The sequence below is a fragment of the Rattus norvegicus genome, chromosome 5 (assembly GCF_036323735.1).
Source record: "Rattus norvegicus strain BN/NHsdMcwi chromosome 5, GRCr8, whole genome shotgun sequence".
NCBI lineage: Eukaryota > Metazoa > Chordata > Mammalia > Rodentia > Muridae > Rattus > Rattus norvegicus.
Window position 1 is genome coordinate 130284227 of NC_086023.1, and position 27698 is coordinate 130311924.

The window sequence follows — 27698 nt, forward strand, 5'->3', positions numbered from 1 at the left end:
TTGGTTAATTAAATCCCATTCTATGCCCTGGATTTAATTATCCCAACTGATGTGGTAATTTAATATAATAATAAAAAGGGGTTAATGAGAAAAGGAAGAGAATTGGGCTATTCATTCATCTGGATCAGTGGGGGCATTTTTTCTTGAAGTGTCAGTTTATGGATGGTGATGCTTTATTGGGCATTATGAATTTTCAATTAGTGAGAAAATGGAAATGAAAGACAGACAGTAGATCATCAAGGAACGATCACATTCAGAAATAGGTAAAATGCTCATTCTGTAAAGTTCAGGGCAGATTTTAATGTGACTTCATGATGAGGTAGACACTTTTTACCTTTATAGGTTGTAGATAAATAATGTTCTTTTTACACTGCACATGCAAGTCTCTCTGCCAAGTTCCTTCTCAAATAGAAAGTCATGTCTTTGCTTCTTATAAATAAAAGTGAGCTTAATGATAAAAGATGATCTTTCTTGTTGGCTGTCACTTTTCAGAACAAATAGTCTGCTTCCTCCATACAGTACTCAACCTGACCTCAGTGGAGGACAGGGCCAGAGAAGCAGACTTCCACTCGATTCAAACCCTACTGGAGGCTTGCTTTTTTTCCTTTTCTTTTTTTTACAGATTACCCAGTCTCATGGAACATTGCCTGCATTGCCTGTGAAATGAGGATAATGCTGTCTGTTCTTCAAAGACTACTGAGAGGATGAAGTGAAAGAAAGAATATAGTAGTCCCCACATGGCCTGGTTGATATATTATGGGTGCTTTGTAAATGGTGACATTTTGTCCTCCTAACAAGCCACAGGTATTCTTATAAACAACAGTAACATGTCATAATACCACAGGAAATACCAAATCTTCTGGCTTACCAAGAAGACAGTGTGCCTCAAACTTTAAAGGACCTGTGATCTGGTTCTGTATAAATTTGCCTTCAGCCTGAGATTCTGTATTTCTAGCAGGTTCTCAGATGACAAGGGTACTGCTTGTTGGGGACCACACTTCCAAGTAGCATAGAATTAGGGCAATGACTTCTAAATACTGAGTAAACTTTGACAGACCGGGCTAAGTTGCAAAACAGAACTTTACTCTATTCCTTTTTTTTTTTTAATGTAAGGAGAGAATATCAGGGAACTCTGCATATACTATAGAAAAAAATTTACATAAACACATTTAAAAATTTGGGAAGCTCAAATTCATTCTACACACTTTCATTTATTGTCTGGACAGATAAAGTACAAATAATTCAAACACAACAAGATTATGAAAAAAAAACATTTACAATACTTTCCCTCAGAAATCATCTAAACTAGCAAGATTAACATGAAGTCATTCATTTGTAACTAAAGTATACAACTGCCTGGTCCTAAGATTTTTTTTCCTTTTTTTTCCCCCAGATTGAACACATCATAGAGAAGAGATTTTGGCATGCCTTTCCCATGAATGCTAAGCAAATGCATCAGAACTTTGCCAGCAAACTGCATTCATTCATAGCAGGTGACATATAAAGGTTTCCCTGAATGTTGAACGAGTGTTCTCTGAACTGAAATCTGGTGTTTTTATTTTTCTCCAAAAACCGAAAAGAGGAAAAAAAATAGAAAAAAAATTTAAAGGAGTAGTCTATGATGCAGCCTCGGTTTCCGTTATCTGTCTACCACTACAACGACTACTACAAAGTTTGCCTCTTCAGTGTGCAAACAACAGTCCTGTCTACATGCACTTAGTGGGTTCAGCATGGGAAAAAATGCACAAAATAAGCACAAGTTATAAATAACCATAACGTTTTATTACCATTAAGACTAAACTTGTATTGAAAAGATTTTATATAACAAGACAAGAAAAGCAATAGCAAATTTTACTATCAACTAGATTATGCATAGCGAGTAACTGTTTCTATTACCCAGGGAAGAGCATGAACTCTTGGATTTTTTTTTGTTTTATTTTTGTTTTAAATATATAACCGTACAAAGCACAAACGTACTAAAATGATCAGTGCACTGGATGTGGGAGTTTGCTCCCACAGTCCTTTTGTTCCCTTAGCTCTGTTTAGTTTTCCCCAATCTGAATTACATTAAAATAAAGACCCAGTATTTTTTTTAAAATTTTCTACTGTGCAGTAAGAAAAAATATTCACAACAAACATGACAATATATCAAACAATAGTTCTACACAAGTTACCTTGATACCTCTTTAACTGTCACTTAAATATCATAAGAAAACATTTTAAGACATATACAAACAAAACTAGCCAAGTGTTACAACTTATAATAAATTAACCAAAGAAAAAATAACTTTATATATATATTTATATTATATATACACATACACACACAACAGAAGGACACAATAATATGCTTCTTCCCAAAGTTTAAGTAAACAAACAAGTAGTCTAGCCAATCTAGCTATATTTGATCTTGGCCATAGGCATCATCACATCTGCAATTAAATAAATAAGTGTTTCAAGCAACATAAACAGTGTTTCAAATGTACCCACACAGCCCAATTTTATCAGCATGGGCTACAAAGTGAATTAGAAAATTGCTTAATGAATGTAAAGCAAATGTATCTTTTTTTTTCCTCTCCTAAACACGTTTACATTTAACTATGATACTAAGATATGTAAATAATTTTGTAGCACCTACTGCTCAAACTAAGGAAGTTTTAGATTAAAAGGAAAATGAATCTTTTTAATTTTTGTTCTGCTGACATCCCATACTGATGACTTAAAGAAAAACTGTCTTTCAACTCATCTCCTTGCTTTTGGGTTTTGACTGTGGGGAACTGTGGTACCCTGGGTAGAACGAACACTCCTTTCCCCTAGCAATTAATATTTTTTATTATTATTACATGCTATGAAAAGATATGAAGATCATCTGTTTATAGCCCATCCTTCAAAAAACAGTCTACGAATCCAGTTTAAAACACACATCTTGATCTCTAAAAAGTTACCAGTGCAGTATGAACGCGACAAAGTTGTCAATTTCCCCTAAATTAGCCAGTCAAAATATTTTTTCTCAAATCCAGATTCTCTTGTAAAAATTCTTTATATTTTATAAAAATAGATTTTTCTTGAAACCCATTTTCAGCAAAGAGACCACCTCTTTGGCAACAATGTTAATGTTATTAAATTGTTAATGTCATCAGGTACCCCCTTTCCCCGTCCCCTAACAGAAGACTGTTTTAGTTCACATGATATAAAAGAAAAAAGGAAAAATAAAAAAATTTGCAAAAGTTTTTTTTTAATTTTTGCAATTTTTATTATTCCTCTTTAATTTGTGTGGGGGTGTTTTTAACCAATCTGATTGGATCAACATTTTGGCAAAAAAGAAAAATCTTTTTTTTCTTCCTTTGAATTCCATTACTTTGTAAAAATTGTTATTTTTTTGTGTTTTTTGTTTTTCTTCTTCAAATGAGCGAATGGTCATCTTAAAAAGACCCACCTTCAAGGAAGGTAGTAAAGTTAGCTGGCTGGGTAAAAATCCCTGCACATTGCTATCTATGTATATTATATTCAACAACGACAGCTATGAAAGAACATTCAATGCATCAAAGGTATTTTTTTTGTTTTTTTTTTCTTTTTTTCTAAGCATTATAAAATCCTTTCCTGGTACACCTCAGGATAATCCAATGTTTTAATACTTAGGCAACGCGGGCTTATAAAGTCCATGGTTGAATATAAGCCTTGGAAAGTTTGTCTCTCTCTTTTGTGTATGTGTGTGCGCGCATGTTTTGTTCGTATATATTTATATATATTTTTTAATAAGTAAGGGTGAGAAATTCAGGACTTGTGGGCTTTGTTGGTTTTAAAGGAAACTTGCAACACTCTGTCTCCCAGGCGGTAACCATTGAGGCTGGCGATGGCCATGGCTGCCTCATCGTAGTTGGTCATGGTGACAAAGCCGAATCCCTTGCATTTGTTGGTGTTGAAGTCACGGATGACCTTGACGTTGTTCACTGCGCCAAAGGGGCCAAAGAGCTGCCAGAGGACACTCTCATCAGAATCAGGGGACAGGTTATAGACGAAGATGCACCAGCCTGTCCCTGTGTGACCAGGGATGTTCATTCCCACAAGACTTGTCATCCCGTCAATGGTGATTGGGGAGAACCTGGGGGGACAAGCAGAAGGGGGGACTGGTCCAGACATCAGTCTGACCATGGATGACACAGAGATGCACAGACACAGACACGGGGCAAAGGGCTGAGTGAGTGTTTGCAGGAGAGTCTTCAGGGTTTCAAAACCAAAATGCAAAAGCTAACATCTGTGATATTTCCTGTGACAAGTTAGACAGCTAAGGTACGTACACGCCAAGAGAATGACCAAGTCATTGTCTAAAACCACGAGAGGCCCCCAGATCAAGGCTTTACACAGTTCTAACACAGCCTATGTTTGTACATTGTCCCACCCTGAACCTACCCGGCCATAGACTGTGAGTTCTCGGGGAAGGGACTCTGGTTCCATCCACTCTAATGCTGGGTTTATTCATTCAGTGGAGTGTATACAGGCTCTCACAGACACAGTGACCCATAGAAAAAAATACATGTTTATTGATTGAGTGAATGACAATTTTGATGTCAGTGCTTGGAAAATGTTACTCTGTTACATTAAGGGATGGTCCTAGAAGTGCTCGGTTGTACCATCAGCACAGCCCCTCCACGTACGTCTGTCAGAGACCTCTTGGTGTTACTGAGGTTGTAAATACATGAGGAGGTATCTTGTTATTAACCAGATGGGTGGCTGGTGTTCCATTTAGCATTTATTCATGAGGGTTCCCCCATAGAACCGGAGCAGTGATAACAGATGCACTACTCCTTGATCCGATATCATCTCAAATCCATTTCTGAGCATCATTGGAACGAGGCCTCAAGTAGTTTGTGCAGTTATAATTTTTGAATTGCTATGCATTAGAACACCATAAAAATACTCTTTGTTTTGGTGCGACTACTGCATTAGGTTAGAAATGTCATCTTTGTTTGTTTAGAATTGAAAAGAATAAAAAAGACCCTTCAGATTTTACTCACTATCTGATAAAATAAACCCACGTGGCATTTGTGATGGAAGAAACAGGATACCAGAGTCTATGGCAGAACAGTACTGGCAATATTTTGTTTCACCCTGAACTTTGACCGATTGACTGCTGACCAGACTGCTTTCCATTTGGTTGAATTTTTTGAGGGGTGAGGGGGAGGGGATGGGAGAAGAGGAAGTCCAAAATAGATGGGGGTATGGGACAAAGTGCACGTTATGATTATTTTAAAAAGTAAACAGACACTCTTGGAGGTTTAGAAGTCATTAAAATTTCACATTTAACTAGAATTTAGAAAATAATCTAAAGATATGCTGAGCAGAACAACTCAGCAGATTTTTTTTTTTTGCTACTATTCAACAAACCAGGTTTCCCTTTTGCTTAAAAAAACTAACAATAAAACAAAAACAAAACTATTTTTGGTGCAGATCCTAAAGGGGTAAAATGACTTCATTGTTATTTGTAGTATTTTTAAAGACTGACTTATAAACGATTTCTCCTTCAGCCTGACATCTTTCCATTTGTGTGCAAAAAGCAACTAAGTACTTATTAGAAGGCCAAGATCAGGGCCAGTAGAGGGGCTTTAAGTAGGACTGCCACTCAAGTTAGTGACAATTACCTGGAACACTAAGCTAGGATGGAGGCCACACCCAAGTCTTGATTTAATATAAAGGAGACTCTTGTTATCCACTAGTGCTGGCTATGCTTGATTAGGCTGGGTTGGGCTGGGCTGGGCTGGATTGGACACTGGATGATGTGGCCACACATGGACAGTTGTTCCTAGTCTCGGGTGTGTTACAACCATTTCCACATAGCATCTGGACTGAAGTTAAAAGAGCAGCCAAGGTATGGAGTAGAGCTAGAAAGGTGCAGTGCATCTGGGAATAGGCAAGCAGAGTTGGCCATGTGGCGGTAAGTCATAGGAAGCAACACCAGAGCTGGGATTGAGATTTAAGAGGCTGCTGCTCTCGCTGCTAGTGAAGCTGCAGTCAATTTACTCCCTTCCCTGTGTGCTAGCTCCCAGTCAGGGTACTTACCATGCATAGCCAAGTGGTGAAAGACCTGGAGAAGGTTGGGAATGTGCTGGTGGCTATTTAAGACCACATCCCTTTCCCTAAACTGATGAAAGGGTATTAAGGAGCACATCTCTACCAAGGAAGAATATGAGGAGGCTATCTATGTCCCTGGCAGCCCTGTGGAGCCTCTCAGGTCACATATGGGAACGTCACAGACATAGTGACATAACCCACCTAACTTCCAAGACTCTATTTCAGTTTAGGCTTGGAAAGCCTTTGATTACATTCAGAAACTCTCAAATCCTTGGGCCTTTTTCAGTCCCCAGCCTCATAAAAAGGGAGCTCTTTATTCTTTAATAATCTTTAATATTCTTTAATGTAAGAAAACTTAAATGTAAGCCCCCCCATATAACTGAGAGAATACTTATAATAACACCTGAAACCTGTAATAAAAGAAGCCCTTGGTTGAGGTGCACACAGATACACTTCATTCTCACGATGTGCTGGAAATGCACAGAGGTGGGGTGAGAGCCAAAGAAGCCGTCCATGTATTAATTCATGATTTGGCCAGGGCTTATAGTTAAAAAAAATCTATTTTTTTTCTTACTGAAAAATCACAAGATTGTCAGCCATGATTAGCAAAATATTCTAATTTTGATTTGCTGGGATTTGCCCTCTTCAACTGAATCGTGGTAAGAAATGTAAGACAGGTGCTTGGCAAGTTTGCAAAATCAGCCAGAAAAGTCAGGGTTTTCTCCTCAAGGGAAGGCACACAGGACTAGATCAGATCACCCAGGACTTGGCAGCTGTGGCACCTGAACCATCGGGAAAGCCCACCTGCAAAAAAAAAAAAAAGAAAAAAAGAAAAAAAAAAGAAAAAGAAAAAGAAAAAAAGAAAAAGGAAAAGAAAAAAGAAAAAGAAAAAAGAAAAATACATACATTTTTGTGTGCCCCAAAAGAAACAAAATCAACCAAGGTTCAAAATTAAAATTAGGAATTTGACATGCTGGTGGAGGAAAAAGGAAAAATTAAGAAAAAAATAAGTAAAGTTAGTGAATTAAAAAAAAATTCTAGCCCCAGTCTGTGCCAACACGGACATCTGGCAATCTGTGGAGTTTTAATTACCTCTTTACGCCATAGGCCATATTAAGCAAATTGTCCAGCCTGCAAAGAGAAGGAGGGTCTCTGGGTTAATGCCTCGCAGATGGCAAGATCACTCAATGGAACTATTAATAAGAATGCTCCATTTTCAAAGAAGAAAAGCTCGACAACTTTCCCCACTGCTCAGGAGACTCTCCATGGGCAGTTCTCTCTTTTCCTGTTTCCAATGGCAAGTAATTCATGATGAGGTCAATGCTAGAGCCTAAAGCAGGTGTCTAATGAACCCTGTTTTCTTCTAAGGTCTGAATTCATTCAGCGTTCCCCTACCCCAGAAAATTTGTTCGAATTTCCGTTTATGTTACTTGAGAAACTGTTAAAGCTGGTGATGTTCTCACATTGTTTACCTTTTATTACAACTAAGCTTGTGGGCAAAGGTCTCTGTTCCAGGTCAACAATACATCCTTACAGACTACACATACGAAACCGACCTTTTCTGTTAGTCTAGCTGCTTTAACTAAATATGGCCACACAACACAGTTTGGAAGGCAGGGTGATTTTGGGAGCTAAGATTTTAAAAAAACAACAAACAAACAAACAATCCCTCCCAAATAGTTTACCATTTATACCCTCAAAGCACCTCCCAGCAAAATGTCATTATGTGATAATCTTCCTCAAATTCCTTCCTTGGGGACAAGCTATTCACATTATGGGGCAGTAGTAACCATAGTTTCCACCATCAGGAGCCTGCTGTAAAGGCTTCTTACATAAACACTACATGCGCTTTCACACAAGATAGAAATTACAAGGCTTGGGTCCTTTCTGACATTGTTAACCATTCAGAGTCATGGGGCATCAGAGGATACGTGAAGGGGCCAATTTCTTCCCTCAGCCAGATGGGCGGTTACTATTACAGAGAGAAGGACCTATTTTCTCATGTGAGGTTTGACAACTAGTAACGCCTTTCATTAAAGGGAAGTTGCTTCGTGGGCAGAGTAAAGTCATCACTTAGAATTTACTAAGGGGAGGTCAAGGCCATGTGTCTCCCCTGAACGACAGAGGCTGGCTAGAGTCTAACTGCTGGCCTGGGAAAAACCCGCCTTCCAGAAATGTCCCACAGTGAACTTGTTCATCGCACCGGGGACTGGGTGACATTGAGTCTCCAAAGAAACACTAGTAAGGGTATAGATGAATCTTCCTTTTCTTCTTCCCAGGGTATGTGACTCAAGAGAGTAAAGTTAATATTAAAGAGACTCTCCTCCCCTGGATTCCAACAGAATTACTTAGGAAAAGAGGTGAGAACAAGCCACGGCTGGCAAGACACCTCTGGGTCTACCCTGCCTTAGCTGCTGCATATGGCTACATCTTAATGATTAACTCCATAGAAGCAGACTCTTCTTGTCTGGCTAAATACAGAGATTTTGTTTATACCAGTGGACCTCAAGTTTAAAACATAGTCACAGGGACAGGCCGGTAGAGGGCCAGGAAGTACATCTAGTCTGATTGTTTGATTTTATAGATGTGGAAAAGGATGCTCTGGGGAAGCCTCATGCAGTGATAGCTTGGGTGGGGCAGAGGCAGTGTGCCCTGTTCTGCCCTTCAGACTATGGGCTCCCTGGCCCATGGGTCATCCATACTGGTGTGTGTGTAGTGGGTAAGTACGGTCCTTCCTCTGCAGGTGCCTACCTGAATCTTTGAGCCTGGTGGTGGAGAGGGCCAGGGTATCGCCTGTTGGGGGACTGGTACAGCTGGGAGAGCAGGGCCTGGCTGGACTTCTGGCTGGGGTTGTTGGCAAACTTCACAGTAATCGGTTCTGTAGCACCGCTGGGCTTCTGGCCATTCAGCCCTTTGATGGCTTCTTCTGCCTCAATCCTCTTATCAAAGCGGATGAATCCCACCCCTCTAGAGACTCCTGGGGAAAGGAAAAAGAACATTTGTAAAGAGTGAACAAATGTATCACTGGGAAGTGCCCTGTGGCTATTTTACAGCCACTCAAGTCACCTGTGAGGTCAGCTCCCTGAATCTTTGTCACTCACCAAAATGCAAGTGTGCATTTCTACCAGCATAGCTCTGGGCGCATGTCCCCAATGCAGAAAGCACATGGGTGTTTCCCTCCAGGCCTTCATGGCTGCCCTGCCCAGTTCCCATCCACCTTAGCTATTGTAAATAACCACCCAACACTGTCTAGCTCTGCAGAGTGCTTTATATATCACATACTGGAACTATCATTTATTTGAAAAGCAACCTCTGACCGCACACTGCACCCTTTAGGTACATAGTCTGTGCTTCTTTCGAATTCTTTGAATGATGTACTTTATACCCGACACTTATTTTTTTTCCGCTTAAACAGAAACAAATAAAACCTACAAATTACCTTTCCCAGAGTCTTTGCTACATGCAGAAAAAATCCAGATAGCAGTTGTTGCCTTTGGCAACCTGGCTTCAAATCTCCTCTTGAAACTCATATCGGCCACACTGACCTGCATTGAACAAGCCGCGTTCGTTCTCAACATTCTACCTTGTGATACACCACCTTCTGCATCTAGACTGCTCTATCCCTTCCTTCTTGCCAGGACACCGCCCTGTTCAGTTCCAAAGCCCTGTTCCAAAATTGCCTCCACCACGGAGCCTTTCCAACAACTATCGCCAGGGACAGTACACCTTCTTCTGAGCTCTCATGGGACACTGGACAGTCCCTAGCAAGTATCTGCCACACTGGAGTCGGTAGGTTCTCTGTCTCCTTTTCCTTGGTTCGGAGTGTCTCTCTGTACAGTGTTTGAGGCAGTCAACACCAATGGGAGATGGCAGCATGAATCAAATAGTAAGCATCTCAAATCGGCATCAAATCAGGCATAGACAAAGGACAGCATAACGAATAGTGCAGTCCAAGCTACCTTACATCTCTTTCCGAGATGCTGGTTGGGTTTTTTTCTTATGGACAAAGAACCCTAGCACTAGAAACTTGGTGTACCTCTTTACAGTTGACTAGCTAGTGGGAAGGCTGGCTTCCTCGTTCAGACGATTACTCCAGGTGTAGACTAAGGCAGCTTGAAGTCCCCTCTAGCTCTGCCCTGCTGTGGTCTGGAGCTAGAGCTGTACATATAGTTAGTTTCACACACAGCTTGAGGGCCGAGAGAAACTTTGAAGGCCACAGAATCCCACTCTCAACTTGATACCCACATCTTCATTTACAACTCCGCCAAGTAGTTTAGCTGTGGAGACCCTGGCTTCTCAAGATGGCTCATTCAGGCAGTCTATGTACAAGTGTCAGAAAGCTTCCTGTTCCAGTTATAAACTCAACTTCAACAACCATGCACCTACTTCTGTAGGTAAGAGGGCACAGATGTACAGGGACATCAACGACAAGGAAACACTTAACCTGTGACTTGATCAACCAGGATGCGTGAGGTGATGATGCGACCGTACTGAGAGAAAAGCTGCTCCAGCTCCTTCTGGGTCATGGTCTTGGGAAGGCCACTAACGTACAGGTTAGCATCCCTGATTGAGGCCGAGCTCGGACGGGCGTACGACACCTAGGAGAAGGTAAGAGATGCTAAATGCATGACAGGCACTCATCCTTAGAGAAGAGACAGAGGTAACAACCAGGATGACAGTCCCTTGTCTGTCCTCAGGACCCATGGTTCTTGTATAAGAAACAGTAAGAACAGGAGAACAACAAGAGATGAACAAAAGGAGAGTCGTCGACAGAACTTAAAACAAACGCACAGATAAGGGTCTCTAAGTGCAGAACAAAATAGCTTCTGCATGGCAGCTGTTAAATGCAGAACTACCCACGCATGAAGTTCTGAAGATTTACCTCCTGGATGTGGGAGTATAGATGATTTACTGTATCCAACACATAATAAACTTTGAATAAACCAAGAAAAAGCCCCTGAAATTCTGCTGTGCACATTTCTCTCTGTGCCATCTTCCCCACCCCCACCCCCTATCCAAAGCATAAAAGCAATCAGGTTCTCTGTAAGATTTTTTTTTTTAATGTCCCATCCTTTGTGTTGCTCCAATCTGTTCCCTTGAGGTCTGCTCTCGCTGAATGACAAAGTGCTGGTGAAATGGGGTTGAATGAACATCTGCTTGTTAGACTCGATATGTGACCTTGTTGTCACATCTGCAAGGACCAGTCACCTCTAACTTCGAGGCAGGGCAGATAGAACCACAACAAACAGAATGGGGGCACGGTAGACAAGAAGGAGGGGAAGGACAGTGGGAGAGAAAAGAGAGCTTCCGCGGCGCTTATAATAAGCTTGACTTTGTAAATTTGTCCTCCCAGATCTCCCAACTGCTGTTTTTTTCCTCCCCAAAAAGCTAACACAGAGTTGTAAACAGATCTGAGATTCCATCTGTAAGAAGCCAAATCTTCAGCAGTACACATAAGCAGAGCAAACCCCAGCAGTCATTAATTTTAGACTTCCACTTATTTATTTATTTATTTTTTTAAGACAACAACATCAGACATTTGAAATATAATTTACAGCTAGTCTAACAAAAGCATGTTCTGGCTAAAGCTATTTCTGGGGTGGTTATGGCTCAGAACGGATGCTGAAAGCGGTCATTTCAGAGTACGTCTGACAACGGTGGAGAGGAAGGGGTCTCGATGCCTTAGCATTCTCAGCTGGCAGTTTTATTTAATCTATACCACGGATTCAGAAGACCCACTAAATCCATTAGGGTGAGAGTGTGGGTATAGCCTTGCGTGTGTGATGATGGCGTACACATAAACATAGGGGCGCACAATATGGATATTAAGAGCTAAACGTTGAGCTACAAAGCTGGCCTTGTTTGTGACATCCTCAGACCAAGACAACAAGCGCAGAAAGAGGATGAAGGATGGGCAGACCCCTTACTCATGGCAGGCGCAGTGCCCCTTTCTATGACAGAGACACTAGGTCCCTTTATGAGTTCTATACCTAAATATAGATGTTGACTCAACAGAAAATGATGTGAATGACTAATCTGCGTCGTTAGCCTCCTCTCACTGATGGAGCCAGGCAGCTGCCTTCAGTATCTACATCTTGTAGAAAATCATGGGTGGCCTGGGGGCCTCTGCACATGCCACACTGTCCCAGTGCTTGGCAGAGAGACATAGTGGCCTCTCTATGGTGGGGAACTGAAGGATCAAGAGACCCATGTAACTGTCTAGGCAGGACTCTACTCCACAGAGAGTGCTCCTACCCCATGTTTTCTGAGGGGCTAGAACAGTTTCAACATAGCAGAACTGTTTTTCATTCAGGAGGGACTATGGTAGGAAGGAAGAAATCTGTCCACAGTAATAAGGCTTAGCAGTCTCACCTTGCCGATTACTGATGTTATCTGAATAGCTTTGTGTTCCCTCAAAGTTCAACCTCCCCCACTGCATGCCTTTTTACTCAGGGGAAAGAGGCCAGATCTCACTCTTGTAAGGGCTTAGTTCAATGCCACCTTCTCTGGGAAGTTTTCTCTGTCTGCAATTGCCTCACCCTGAGAGCCTCTTTAGCGGTGTTCTTGTTCTGACCTTAACTCCCCACCCAGTCTTATGGTTTTCTTGAGGGGTGCGAATATGAGTCTTTTAATATCTGTGGCTCCACCTCTCAGAACAGAGCCTGAAACCTGCAGGGAGCACAGAACATGCTGACAGAAATGAATGAATACCCAGAGCTCATGGTGAAGGATGCTGGCGTCTGTGGTTCTTCTGGGTTAACTGCAGTGTGGTTTCTCCACTAAAGTCACTGAGCCAAGCACCCGTAATCATAGTTTGTGCCCTCACCAAGTGAAGAACTAAGGGATGGGCTTCTTACTCTCTAGTGTCTGAGGTCGGAAGGACCAAGGGGAGTTTGTTTCAAAATGAGATATCACCTTTCTCAGCAATCACTTCTGGAAGATCAACTCTCTGTGGTGGGAACACAGCACAGACCAGGCATCTTGTTCACCTTCAACAGATAGCAGGTACGTCAGGATTTTCTAAATAAACGTGGGGTGAGTGGGAGAACGAATGAGAAAACACAGTGACTCACTGTCACAAAGTCACAAGATGTGTGCCATGCCAAGGCAGTATGTTACTTAGCGTGACTTAAACACAGGAGAGGGGTACGTTGACGTCTAGAAGAACCAGGAGATGATGGAGCTGTAATGAGATTGGTGGTAAGATGACGAGGAAATGGTTTGGTAACAGCCTTCTGCTGTGAGGACAAATGAGATAAGGAAGGTCAAGGGTTGTACAGTGCCTGGCAGTGTATAGTCTACTGTTCAACAGCTGCACAGCACATACAAAAGATGTTATCTGCCGGTTTGGGGCAGCTAAATCTGGGGTCCAGAAAGCAGCATGTTGAGGCAGATTCTTGGACAAAGGGAGTTGGCACTGGACAGTCAATGTCACGATCAAAACTATTTCTCCCAAAGGTGATCTTGAGGCAGAATCTCAGCTGAGCTGGAGAGAATTACAGCCCCAGAGATGGACTCGGGTATAGGGCAGTTGTGGGTCCCCTTCAGGTCGGCTGACAGGGAGCAGCATCTGGGATGTTCTATCCCCGTTTAGTTTTCCTCTTCTATTTAGAGACACAGCTTTTTGCCCTTTGTGCAAGGAACCTCTGAGGGAAAGACCAGGCAAGAGTGCTAGGGGAATGATTTGCTCAGTCTTGCATCTAAATGCTCACCCTCAGACCTAAAAAGTTCAACTTCCCTCAAACATTTGTTAAACTCCAGCAGAAGGCCTGCCAATGTCAGGCCCTCTGCTAGCCTGAGACATGTCCAGCGAATGTTAACCTTCAGCCCCTGCAGAAAGTCTGTACTGGTGTCCCGTTGCCCCTCCTGAGCTGGCGGCTTAGAGTTCAGAGCGCCCAACGCTACAGACAGTGCTCTGGGAGAACCCTCAGGATCTTGCTCAGTTCATTCATCCAGGGTCTCTGATGAGAAGATTGGCATTTCTAGGTCAGCTCAGCTTTTGTTCTAGACAAAGCTGTGAGTGAAGAAGCCACTCCTCTTTTGTGTGAGGGTGGCCCAAAGGCAGGTGACTGAACTGCAGACTTCACACACAATCTTGACAGAGATTTTCAGCATTTCCACACGCCCCAGATCTCTCTTCCTGTGAGTTTGTAGTCCCCGCATCCACTATAAAAGGACACGATAGCAACAAACTTAGGAGCCTAGGTGCTAGAAGTGGTCTTGAAAATCTGGGGTCAAGGGCCACACAAGATAGACGTTTCTGAGAACAAGAAGCTTACATTTACATGAAGATCCTACACTACCCCGGGCATCACTGGCTGCTACAAGGCTCTTCTTTGAGACCTCAGGAACATCTTTTCTGTTCTTATGAACCTCCATCATCAACAGGTGCTAGTCAGAGTGTTAGGTAACTGCATTTTGAAATGTTACTCCAAAGTGTATACTTACGTTACTTTTACTGAAATTGAGATCCCAATAGAGAGTAGAAAAAAGACACAGAGGTTAAGAGCTTTAGATATGAGTTCTGTTTCCTCTCCAGATATGTGACTTTGTACCTGAGAGACATCTCTTGAGCAACAGAGCTCAGAAGACCTCTAGAAGATCCACTTGCATGTAAGATTCCTTGGCACAAAGACTGTCCCAAAGTAAGTGCTCAATTAACCGTGACTTTGATATGGCTGGTATGTAAACTAGACTCTGGGGAGCAGAAATGTCTACAACAGTCTCTGACATGCAGGCCTGCTAGCCTAGCAGAGGAGACACGCACAGCTTCCGTCATTATTTGAAGATCAAGCTACAGATTTTCCCCCAGCCTGTTGTAACACCCTATTCTCTGAGTGAATACAAACTCCCCAGAGCAGGCAGGTCCCCAGGGAACATTCATTCTAAAAAAACCAGGAGAAAGGCAGCAGAGAGCAGACTCTGGGGCTGCCAGGGCTTCTATGAGCTAGTCCTCCCAGGGACCCATAATTCCACCTGTGGGAGCAGGGAGAACAGAAAGCAGCCAGCTGGCTCCTGGAAACCACAGCTTTGACTGTGAGGACTGGTTTACCTCTGTGCCTTGTGGACTCAGCCCTCCTCACAAACAGGCCAGGTGTCTGCTTTTGTGGCTCTATTCTTTATGCTCCTCTCAGCACCTGTCACCTGATACAGACCATTCTAAAAAAAAATACTGAGGATAAAGCCTCAAGGTAACATCTCAGGTGCAGTTTGATTCCCCCCACCCCACCCCAGAACTCTCCAATGTGTCTTAAACACCTTGTGATAGAAGTCCGAATACTTCACCTGGGCATTCAGAGCATCTGGCCCTGGCAGCTGGCCCAACCTCATCTCCTGCTGACCTCCACATGCACCCTTATGCTTCAGTTCAGACAAAGAACCAGGCCCAGGAAGCTTGGCTCTGTATTGAAAGTTTCTACCTCCACACCTTTGTTCTTTGTGTTTGATTATCCTGGTGGCAAAAAATGAATTCCTGGTTCCCTTCTAGGCCTAGCCATATCCTCCACGAGGCCTGGGTATACATGGCAATCCTTTTCAAGACTGCTACGGAAGTGTCTGTCTCCATGGTCACAGCTATCATGCCCTATCCCCCATCACAGTCATCTGTCCCTAACACACCTCTCCTTCCCCATCAGGTTACACACTGCAATGATCCTGCCACACTCACTTTCCATCTAGTTTCAAAGCCTTACTAGGGCAGGAGCTCAATTGAAACTAAATGTGTAATTCACTTTAGTGAGTGGATTTCAGATGCTTTCCCAGGAGCTGACGCAAATGGAAAGGACCGTAGAGTTGGGGCGTATCTAAGGTTATCACGAGTGCATCTGAAACACAGCAGGCCTGTAGTATCTGAAACCCAAGAGGCCCCGTATGTCTTTTTAGGAAAGTTGTGATGATATATTCATGTGCCTTGAAACTGCCTTTTGGAAAAAAAAATCTATCAGACTGGGGTGGAGCTTAGCCATTAAAGGATAGCCTCACAACCAGAAAAAAAAAATAAAGCATTAGATTGTCAGAGGTGCACACTTAGAACAGGGCTCTTTATGTTTGACTGGGTCCTCTAATCGGGCGAGATGTGAAAGAGATTTCTTGTCGTGATTAGGGGAAGAAGACATTGCCAGACGTGGAGCTCCAGCTTCCTCTCCACTCAATCGCAGCTCCTGCCTCCTGCTTCACGGGAGCCTGGTAGGAGTGTTGTAGCCATCTGGAAACTCAACACTCCTTCCTACCGTACAGGGCTTCTGACTCTGTTGTCTGTGCCTTAGTAAGAGTCAGATCCACTCCCTTTTAATGCATCTCCAGAGCAGGTGGATAGAGGAAGGGATCTGCCCACTCCTGCTCCGGGCCTTTGTCACTAACCTTAGGGGTAAACCTACTCATCTTTATTCCTGGGAGCATCTGCTGAGCTCTTGCTGCAAGCCATGGTTGCCTACACACGAAAAACCATTATTTCCACCTTCCAGATGATAGATTCTGGTGCAGTGAGATAAAGTACTTTGCCAAGGTCATGTAGCTGAACTAAGACAAACTCGAATATGACTCAAAGTTCTGGGATCTTTCCACTGGGCCACACCAACCTGGACAGTGAAATAAAAGTTACATTCTTGGCACAAACAGTCACTGTTCTTGGGAAGGTACCAAGTTGGAATGGCCGTGCTGTAATATTTTATTACACTATTAGATGTGGAAAGAACCATCTTCCAGAGAGGACATAGATTTGGAGAAGGAACGTGGTGCCCAAGGTCATCCCATATAGTTTTTCAGCAGAGCTGGGGCTTGACTATCAAGAGTTCTTTTGAATGGAGAAAAAGGGGAGACTCAAGGAGGGCTAGGTGCGCTACAGTCCATTACGGACAAGTCGCATTACCCCCGGCCTCATGAGTGCTATGTAGAACTGTTTCTTTAGTCCTCAGGGCTGGAGATGTCCTAGGCCAACATCATTTCACAGAACTTTCTGGGATCAGGAAGACATTCGATGCCCATAATGTCCAATGATAGTTACTACTGCTGCACAGTTACTGAGTACTTCCGACAGTCTGAATGTGACCAAGGAACTAGACTACTTAACTCCATGTGGAGCTAGTGCCTGCTTCATTGAACTGGGCAGCATCGGGCCCAGAAACGATGCTGAGCTGTAGCATCTCAGGGCTTGGAGGGCACACAGGCTCATCCAGTCAGAATTCATGCCGGAAGATCATCCGGGAAGGTTCCATTTCAATGGCTCTGATGACGAAGGGTTCTTTCCTATTCTGTATTTCTGTACTGGTGGTTGTGAAGGCTTCCTTCCTAGCCACATTAAATAAAAGGTTGAAATAATGCCTTAGCCTCACTGCAATTTGTTTTCAGGGAGAATGGAACCGTAGCGTTTCGGGGTAGACATGTGAGTGCACAGCCCGCTATCCATCTTTGTTACTCACCTTTGGGCAACACTCAAATGTCAGGACTCTTTAAACCAGGGGGATGAAAATGGAAGCCTTGGGGCAAGGTGGTCCACCCTTTCTTCTAATGTGGAGATATCATCCCAACCCTCATGCCTGGACTGTGTATATGTGTGATTTTTTTTAGAAGCTCACATGACACTATTTGCTTCTTTTACACTTACAAATGCCCTCAAAACCCCACCCAAGCCTTTCTGAAAACTTGAATGTGCTTCTACCTTGCACCTGACCAGTTTTCTTTTGTAATTTAGACCCAGGACCCAGAGAACGCTTGAAGATGCTGGGATGGTATCAAGTTCAGTGGGCTGAGAAGGCAGAACCATTTCTATTCCCAATCCCCTCTATTCCTACATCTGTATGTATTCAAAATAACTCATTCAAAAGAAAGTTAACCAGGCACCTGAAACCAGAGCAGTCAAATGCGTTCTGTCACTAAAGAGCAGCAGAGGTGGGGGTGGGGTGGACAGTCTGCCTGGGCGTCTCTGGTTTCAGTGGAGTGTCTCTGGTCTTTTCATTGGGGATTCAGTGACCCAGCACCTTGGCTGACCTTGGCAGCCAAGGGCTCCTGCACTCGCTGAGATACAGCTTTGATGGGGGTGGTAGTGCCTTTTGGTTATTAACAAGATAGAGGGAGGCAGGCTATTATTTCTGGGTGGGGTGATATCCGTCAGCAAAAAAAATGATCTGCTAACTCTCCGGGAAGCATTAAGAGCCGTGATAGGAGAAATAATTGCTTGTGCCGAGTGCAAAGAAAAGACGCCTCAGCGGAATGGAGGCCTTCAGCAAGGCAGGTGGAGAGCTGAAGAAGCAGAGAGGGAGGAGGCACTGCTGCCCATGACCCCTGGCAAGAGAGAGGAGCTGGTGAAGTGAATGGGAACCTGCAAAGCTCAAATGTGGAGAGATCCCCAGAGGCAGTGCTAGTGCGATTAGGTGAATAAGGAATAAACGTTGAAATTATTAAGCAGCATCTTTACAGGAGAGGCAGAAGATCTAGCCCACTTCCTCCCCAGAGAAGAAGGGAGGTTCCTTCTGAGGAGCTCTCTCCCCCAGCAGCCTCTTCCCTGGTTGAGCTCTCTGAAGACCTGGGCTGCTGCCTAGTGATAAGGCACCTTTCTTACTTCCCACAACTGCAGCTCTCAGGGGTTCACTCAGAGTGGCAGAGGCAACCCCTTCAGCTGAGTGAACCCCGGGTGCCGAGATTGCTCACACCCAAGTTTGCACAAGAGCTGTGCTCTAGAAATGGTTTTTTATTATTTCAGCTTGTACTTTTATCATTTGAATAAAGCTTCATGTAATTGTATAAGACATAAAGTCATTTATAAACATATAATTCAATGAAGAAAAACCCCACATACAGACACACACATACACACACATGTTCTTTCTATTTTATGCATGAAAAAAAACTCCCACCAAACACAAACCTCTTAACAGTTATTAGTCAGAATCTAAGGCTGATAAACCCTACTGCAGCACCCTGCGAGACTCTCAGAGAAAGCTGAGTATCAACCCAACGCCTGTTTGGACTACGACTGTCTTGCAGACCCTTTCTTTCTTCCTTGTCCCTCTCTCTCTGCTCCTTGTGTCCTTCCCGTTTGGCTATGAAGCCTTGAACTCATAATAATCTCTCTGCCTTAGTCTCCTCAGAGCTGGATCAACATCCCACTCAACCCCCGTTTTGTTTGCTCTTAATTAATGTGACAAGGAGCAGAAGCAAAAGTAGCCGGATTCAATTGAGCATTTCTTAGTGAGAGGCCAAAGTGACAGGGTAAATTCAGAAGGTGCTCTTTCACAGTCAGCTAGGATGGGCACCAGTTGTCAAGGAGTACCAGGGGATGGATCATTCTGAGGGCCCACAGCCTATTACCTCAGTCTTGGGATATTATCAGAGTCTTGTTGGAGATAAGTGAAAAAAAATAGAAAAAAGAACAAATAGCACCCCAGGCCCTAGGTGAGGTAAACCATCTCCCCTGTAGCAAGCCCATGGTCCATACCACTCTATGGCCCATGAAACACTTGGGTGGAGAATTTCCAGGCCATTGCAGTCTGTGGTTCACTTAAATGGAAGTCCTTAGGCCTAGAAAGCAAGGACTGGAGAAGAAGTTATTTAAAGTCCAGTGTGTCTCCAAGTTAATGGCAAATGTTCTGAACCATAAGTCCATCTATGAAGAACCTGGGAGAGCCACATGGTTCATTTATTTGCTTTTTATATCTTCTTATCACGCCAGGGAATTAACCCTTGTGTGCGCGGAGCCAAACCGTCCACCCACACACGCTCCCAAGGCTCACATGCTGCTAGGCAAACAGGCAGCTTGACATTCCAACACTCAGGACCCATTGCCAGAGAATTATTTTTAAAGCTTTTTAAAAATACTCCAACTGTCATTTACCCACTGTGTGATCCTAGGTCTGTCTCCTGAACTTCTTCGGGCCTCAGTTTCCTCATCAGCAAAAGGACGACAACAGCGTCTTCCTACAGGGTTAATTTTAGAAACAGAGCTGATGTGCATAACGCACATAACTCCCAGGACAGTTCAAAGATTAAATGGTAACATGCGTTTAGAAAGATTAGAATCCTATTGGGCACAAGGCAAACACTCAAAGTAAGCTAGTGTTAGCGTTGTTTGCTCTCATTTCCCCTCTGGCTCCTGTACACGCTAAACTCACAACTGTGTGGCTCTAGGCAGGGTACTGGTCTCATAGACCCGGTCTCCAGGTAGATTTCTTTCCCCTTCAGGAAGTTCCCATTCACAGCTACTCGCTGCAGGGGTCATTCACACATCATGCCCTTCCTCTGTCTAAGCTTTTCAGATGCCTTCAGTGTGTGTGTGCTCCCTTTATACACAGCCTCTTTAATAAAAGGAAAATGGCCTTTTCTGCTGACGGGGAAGTATCTTCGTGGACGCCTTCCACTGGTAGCTAGGAAATGGGGTAAGTTCACTGATATCTGCCAAGAGCACTGATGTCATTTTAAAATCTCAGGGTTGGAGGTAAAAGACTGATACCTGAAGGTCAACTATTGCCTTCAGCTTGGTTTTCCTTTATACGCTATTTTTTGTTTTTTGTTTCTGGCCTGTAAAAATTGAGAGATCTGACACAAAGGGTGTTTAGATTTCTGGTGCTATTGAACAACTGGAGATCTGAATTGAACACCTTCAGAATCACCGCTGTCATACTATCACCGTCATTATCACCATCATCACCACCACTATCACCACCATCACCACCATCATCACCATCATCAACCTCACCATTATCACCACCACCATCACCATCATCAACCTCACCACCATCATCACCATCACCACCACCACATCATCACCACTATCACCACCATCATCACCATCATCAACCTCACCAGTACCAGCAGCACCACCACCACCATCATCATCAGAAGAGTACAGCCCTCTTTACCCTATGCTAGCTCCCATCACTAAAATATCCCTGAGTCTGGCACTTAATCATTAGCCTTTACTGTTTAGGGGTTAATTCTTGACTTTCTGGCACTAATATTTTTGTATATCACACCTAAAGTGCTATTTTCTGGGTTATCAGAAATGTGACAATGAGCCCCTGAGCCCACACTTGACCAAGCCTGTCAACTTGTGCCAGACGGTCCCAAGATCTCTGCAATGCACGCTTCCAGAGATGACATGTGTGGCTTATTGTTTGTCTTGCTGTCTGTCTTTGTTTCCGGATTGACAAGCTATCTATTCTTTCTGGGAGTCAAGAGTAAAGAGAGAAATCTCATGCCAGTTATCAAAGCAAATGGAAGCAGAAGTAAACAGTGGCCTGAAAGGGGAAAAAAAAGCAATTTTAAGAAATTAATAAATGATGAGACTATTAACAGCACACATAAAGGGGTTTCTTTCTTTTTCTTCTATTTAATATGATCTTTACCTTAAACACTGTGTCCCTTTAGGAATGGGAAGAAAAGTTAATAAAGGAACCTATCAGTCAAACTTAATTTTTTTGTATGGCAAATAAACTGCTTTAATGAAAGGGCTCAAATCCCTAGGTTTGCACATTAAATTTTCATTTGTAGAAGAGAATGGAAATTATTGATTCAGCAGTAGTATCATGCATTCTGAATCCTACAATGACTTAGGAGCCCACATTTCCGCTGGGTGCAAATGTGTCAGCGGCGTTTGATGCAGGGGGAGCCTGGGCTAGGTGGGAGGATGCAGAGAAGGATCCAGATCAGGGAAGGAAGCAGAGCGCTTCACAGAAAGAAAATAATCAACGTTCCTTGTCTCACAGATCCATTTAGATAGAGCATCTGACTGTGTGGTGGGGTACGGGGACCATTCTGATACTAGAAAACATGGGCCCCATCAGTCTTTGGGGGAAACCACAGGGATCTTACAGAAGACTTTAGAAAAATAAATGGTGAACTGATGGCTGGTGATTTGATCCTGAGCTGTGGGAAAAGGTTTAGTTTTCAAAAGCTTCAGAGGATAGAAAAGTACCTTTCTCAGTTCAAGGTCAGCATGTCAGACCAGGTTAAAAATAAACATTTGACATTCTAATGCTGAACTGGATCTCTCTCTCTCTCTCTCTCTCTCTCTCTCTCTCTCTCTCTCTCTCACACACACACACACACACACACACACAATCAATCCATCCATCCATCCATCCCTCAAACAGCTCTCAATGGGACAGGGTCTCGTCAGAGTCAGGAGACAAAAACACTTTTCCTGACTTAAAGTATGAAAATACGTGTTTTTCTTTTGAAAGAAATTAATCTTTCTGCCTCTCTGAGGACTACGCCATAATTAAACAACCTTTATTTCCCCCTTAGAGAATCTTAGGAACTGACTCTAAGCCTTGTCGAGGCAGCCTAAATCAGGCTTATTCCAGGGTCGTTGTGTACGACACAGACAGTAGGAGGTCAGAGAAAGCAATATATATATATATATATATATATATATATATATATATATAATTTTTAAGAAATAATCTAAACACAATTACAAAAATAAAGCTGCTTAAAAAAGGAAAATAATCATGTAATGTGTTCCAAAAAGAGAAAGGTTCTGTTGTTGTTTTTATTCCCTTCCAGCGAAGATTATCTTACACTGCTCGTCTCTCTTGTTAGCCTGGATGTCAGAAAAGTAGTTTTGCTGAACTAAAAAGTTCTAGTTTTGTGTTTTCCGATGCGGAGAGCTGGTGCCATCTATAGATTTCCATTCTGGGAGAGGTTTCTCTTTTGTCCTACTTTGCGTCAGACCTGCTGTCATGAGGATAAGAGCGCCCAGGAGACACTTCCCTGCGGTTTAATAGGCTATGAAGGATGGGACTCATTAATCGCCTGGCAGCTGCCCCTAAACAGGATGCTGCCTGGAGGTGGGGGAAGACGGGGATGGGAGGTGAGGAGCAGGCAGCTTCATCCAGGAGGCGACCACCGGATGCCCAAGGCGGCAGCGTCCTCCATACATGAAGTCTAAAAGGAGAGAGTTGCGGTCCAGCCCCAGTGAGCTACCTTCCTGGAAGAGCTGCCTCTAGGTTACTGATTCTGGCTTACAGCAGTGACTCTTGAGATGTTTCCTAATTATTTTTAGACTGTTCGATTACTATTTTTGTTGTCCCTTTACTCTATTTACATCCGTTTAACTGGAGCGGCTGGTCTTTTGGCACTGTGTTTGTTTACAGTTGACGGTCCCCCTCCCATTCTCCAATGGAAGGTTCCAAATAACCCTTAAGTAAAAGTCTCGCTGCCACTCCGGGCACGAGGTCTCCTGACTTGGATCTGTCTATTCCCCATCCTCCTCATGACCCATTACCCCAACTTAGGGCCACACTTCATACCTGGGACAGCTTTCCTGCCTCAGTTTCTTCCTTCAGCTTGCTCCTGGCCGTTTGTGCAGAGTCAGGCTGGCAGGCCGTCTTTATAGAGCCTTGAGTCCCTGACCCAACACCTGACTTCTGGATCAGAGATGTCAAGGTCCCTTCCCTCCACTCTTGACCCCAATTTTACTAATGGCTCATGTCCCTTACTTTAACAGAGTGGACAGTGACTGTTCTTTGAGTAAATAAAGAATAACGCTTCTGGATCCCACACGCTTGTTAGACCCACAGATTAAAATATTACCAGGGCCCCGTGAACTGGAAGTCAGTATATCGACTCTTACCTTTATGGTTTTGGTCTGGAGTCTGAGTCCATTTAAAGTGTTGATGGCTTTCTCTGCATCCTTTGGATCAATATAGTTAACAAATCCATACCCTAAACTCTGTCCTGTGGAAATATTAAAAAAAGAGAGACAGAAAGAGAGAGAGGGAGAGAGAGAGAGAGGAGGAAGAGAGAGAGAGAGAGAAGGAGGAGGAGGGGGAGGAGGAGGAGGGAGAGGAGGAGGAAGAGAGAGAGAGGGAGGGAAAGAGAGAGAGCTCAATATCTCTGTAGAGGCCACACTTCCCACTGCCCTGTGTTAAAACCCTCCTCTGGTCTAGGATTTATTTTCATTAGGGTTCACCCTAGGATAAGAGGTTTCCAACCCCTCCCAACAATTCTTATTCTGGGTATGGGGCTTTGAACTCATAGGGGCTCTCATCATCCAAACTAAATATAGTAAATGCCCTTGAATAGTCACACTCGATAGATACAGGGGCAGGCAGCGTGACCAGGAAGATCCAGTACCGGGGAGTAGAAAGACGGCATGCACAGTTTGTCAAGAGACTTGTGTAGAGTCCTGGTCATTTGGCTTATTTTGGAGAGAAGTCATTTACCATCCATTTCTCCCAGATCTCTTCTCTGGAGATAACAGCACTTACCTCTGGCAGACTCTGAGAGAGTTTAGTGGGATAAGGCACATAAGATGCCTACCAAGTATATTGCCTAGACCATAGGAGCTCAGTCCTGTAAAACTGGGACAAGCACCAGACTCAGTAGCTGTGTCTATTGTCTTGGTCATGCCAGCCACACCCATACTCAGGGGGTATAGCCGGATCTGAGCAGAGAGGACCGGAGACAGTTTTAGTGAAGGATGCAGGCATGGCCAGAATTTAGAGCAGTTGCTACAAATCATTCTTTGCCCTCATCATCCCGGGTGCCAAAGAACAATAAAGAAAAGGAAGGGCAAGGGTTTCTTTCAGAAAGAATGGAGACGCTCCTAACACACAAAGGGGAGAGCGCAAACGCACTCCGCAAAGAGGACTCAGCTACTTTAGGCAGAGATGATATCAACTTGTCTTCAAAGAGGTAGCAAGTGACAGGGCTCCCCCCTAAGTGAAATAAAAATAATGTACTTGCGATCGTGCCACTGATTATAAATAGTCCATCAGCTCTGCCATGTGTCATCAGCCAGAAATATCATTAGGAAACTTTACATTTTCTGACATACTCTTTAAGAAACACAGCACTTGTGGTGGCTGCAAAACCAGCTTGAACTTCTCGGGCTATGTTATTGATTTGTGGGTGGCAGCAGAGCCGGAGGGAAGGGAAATGACAGGGTGTCATGCGTCAGGGAAGACTGATTACATAAAGCTCTCTTTAGCGTACTGGGGCCAGGGCTGGGGATAATAGAGCAAAAGCCTGCCACATCCCGGTGACAGGAGCCCATTTCAACAGCCAAAAACTGTTTCCAGCAGCTTCTGTTTTGCTGGTAAATGTCTGTGTTTGTGTTGGTTGTAGGAGGGAACCTGGGAAAACAATTTGGGTTCTGGATCAGAAAATGGGTATCTTTTTCTATTGTATTAGGACAGAAGCAGAGAGAACAGAGAGGGAACTCAATGACATTTGCTCATCAAATGGAAACCCGTCTTCTGTTGAACTGGAAAGACAGAGGCAAATTTCGCTAGGCTCATCACCACCCAGAGATGGTGACCTATGAATGAGGAGAGACTGTGAGGCAGGGGGCACACTTCAGCTGCCGTGACCCTGCAACCCTTTGCTCTTTGTTTTATTCTGTAAGTTTGGTCTCTCTCTGTCTCTGTCTCCGTCTCTGTCTTTCTGCTCTCTCTCTCTCTCTCTCTCTCTCTCTCTCTCTCTCTCTCTCTCTCTCTCTGTGCATGTCTGTGTCTGTGAGAGAGAGAGGGAGAGAGAGAGAGAGGGTTTTATTACAAGATGCTGCCACATGTTCTCAGAAATGCCATTTTGCAAATACAAAAATACAAGAGACTAATTTCATTGGTTTAAAAATATAATCTATCCTAAATTTGTCTCCACCTCATCAAGCCTAACTAAATTCACCTAATTAAATCCATTTCATCATGCAAATTTCTCAGTCATATTTATCCTGCATATATAATATTCCTATAATCACTTTAAAAACTAGTCATGTACTAAGTTGAACTGCTTCTAAAGAACATTTTAAAGCAATTATGTTATGACCAACCTGCTGTGGGAGTTCTAGGAAACCAGTTGAATGGGTCATTTTCTAACCCAATATAATTTGCACAAAATTAAAATAGAATATAAAACACATAAGACCTTCTCTGGTTAACTGCTAACAGTAGACCTGATCATCCTGGAAAATTTCTGTATTCTTCATGATCATGAAGTACATGTATGGTGTATGTTTCCATTGTACTATCTTTCTTTGTAAAACTACTCATATATCAATGGCTATCAAAATATGTATTGTGAGTTTAGGTTTGGCACTCTAAATTTAGTCTTAGATTTTTGCTTCTGGAGGAAGGAAAACTCAGGCTTAGGTCCCGGGAGGTTCTGAAGGTCAGGTGAGGGAAAGGACTCCAGTCCAGCAAGATGTGTGACATCAACCCACCAGCCTGTATCATCCCCAGTGGACCATCACCCTGGCTCCCACTATAATTAGCTCTCCTGTGCTATCATCACCTGTCCCAGGTTTAGAGAGACTTCATTTAGCATCAAGGATAAAAAATGCTTCAGGGAAAGCTAAAACCCAGAAGAATGTAATGTCACAAAGGAAGAATCTTCTCAGTATAAAATAAACTGCAAATTCTAGAACAGAACCCTGTACTGAAGAGAGGGGAGCTTGCCTGTGAATGGGAGGTAACTCGGCAGCACAATGAAACTCCCTGCAGTTAGCCTAGTTCCTGAGCAGGCTTTCTTCACATATGCCTCGCAGCATCACAGGAACCCAGCTATGTCTAATAAAAATGCTGCAAGGACCTAAGCGTGCTCTTCTAAAAAAATGACCTGGAGAAGATTAAGTTCCAGAGCAAAAATTATAAAAACCCACGCTACATTTTTTTTTAAAAAGGAACTGTTTTAATACTTGGGGAGAGTGAAATGAGCGAGAATTTTGGGTTTGAATTTCGATGGCCGTGGTGCATTGGTGGCCGGTTTTGGTTCATCAGTCTTGTGTGTAAGCATACACAGAAAGCTATAGATGGAATACATTCATGAAGAATGCCAACGCTTTTTCCATGGGGACTGAGAGAGTTGCTATGCTGAGAGGGCTCAGGGGACACAGTCTGGGGCCTAGAGCCTGTGTAGTATCTGCAGTCCATAGATAACAGTGATTTTCTTTTTTCTCCTTTTTTTTTCAAATACTGATATCTTCTCTCTTTATTAATGGTAACAAAATGTGAGCATATAGTTATGGCAATAATATTTTAAGAACTGAACATTAAACTTTATTTTTCTTCTAAATTTACATTTACTCTGATTGCAGGTTGAGCAGTCATCCAGGTTCTGCTTCCTGACTTATCTTTATTTAAGAAATTAGATAGTAGGGAATAAAGACTGTTTCTAAAATGTTAGGCTACTGTATCTGGCTCCTTGATGCCCACATCTGACCAGCCTCTAGCGGTCCTATCCAGCTGGCAGGGGTGGAGCATCTCCGCTGACTGTGCATTGGTAGGAAGCATTCTAGTGAGTTTGGGATAGAAACTTAGAATTCGAAATGTAGTTTCCAAGAGAAAACTGTATGCATAATAACCACAGCTTAAAGCACATCCATATATTTGGGCTTAAACAGGTTCTTGTTGTGAAAACTGTTCTCCTAAATATGAACCTGAATGTTTTGATATAGCATGGGCAGTCGCACACATGCAGGGATATTTCCTCTTGGTATGTGCCTTTCCCCCCAGGATAGGAAAACATTTCTATTTGGTGATAGGTTACATGTCAAACCAAACATTCATTTTCACAAGAATTAGCTTATGGAAGGTTGTATCCCTGAACACAGTAGGTCCTTGGCAAGTGTTTAAGCAGAGCATGGTTTGCATATTTGGAAGAAGAGACAAAGAGGAAGTAACTGGGGGATCAAG

The 27698-nt window shown here is 43.2% G+C and overlaps 1 protein-coding gene across 11 annotated transcripts in view; it reads right to left on the bottom strand.

Annotated features, from left to right (window-relative positions):
* Nucleotides 1–1191: 1191 nt before the first annotated feature.
* The window catches only part of Elavl4 (ELAV like RNA binding protein 4), a 143689-nt gene continuing 117182 nt past the window's right edge, over nucleotides 1192–27698 (bottom strand). For 4 of the 11 annotated variants that reach the window (XM_063288154.1, XM_039110515.2, XM_063288155.1 and 1 more), the window contains exons 3-7: nucleotides 23639–23742; nucleotides 10514–10667; nucleotides 8821–9046; nucleotides 7162–7200; nucleotides 1192–4102 (exon numbers count right to left, since the gene is read on the bottom strand). In XM_063288154.1, coding sequence (XP_063144224.1) covers nucleotides 3775–4102; nucleotides 7162–7200; nucleotides 8821–9046; nucleotides 10514–10667; nucleotides 23639–23742 — 851 coding nt within the window. In that variant the 3' untranslated portion in view covers nucleotides 1192–3774. Of the gene's footprint in view, nucleotides 4145–7161; nucleotides 7201–8820; nucleotides 9047–10513; nucleotides 10668–23638; nucleotides 23743–27698 lie in introns of all 11 variants that reach the window. The other 7 variants (XM_006238593.5, XM_006238591.5, XM_006238594.5 and 4 more) reach the window with 2 other exon arrangements.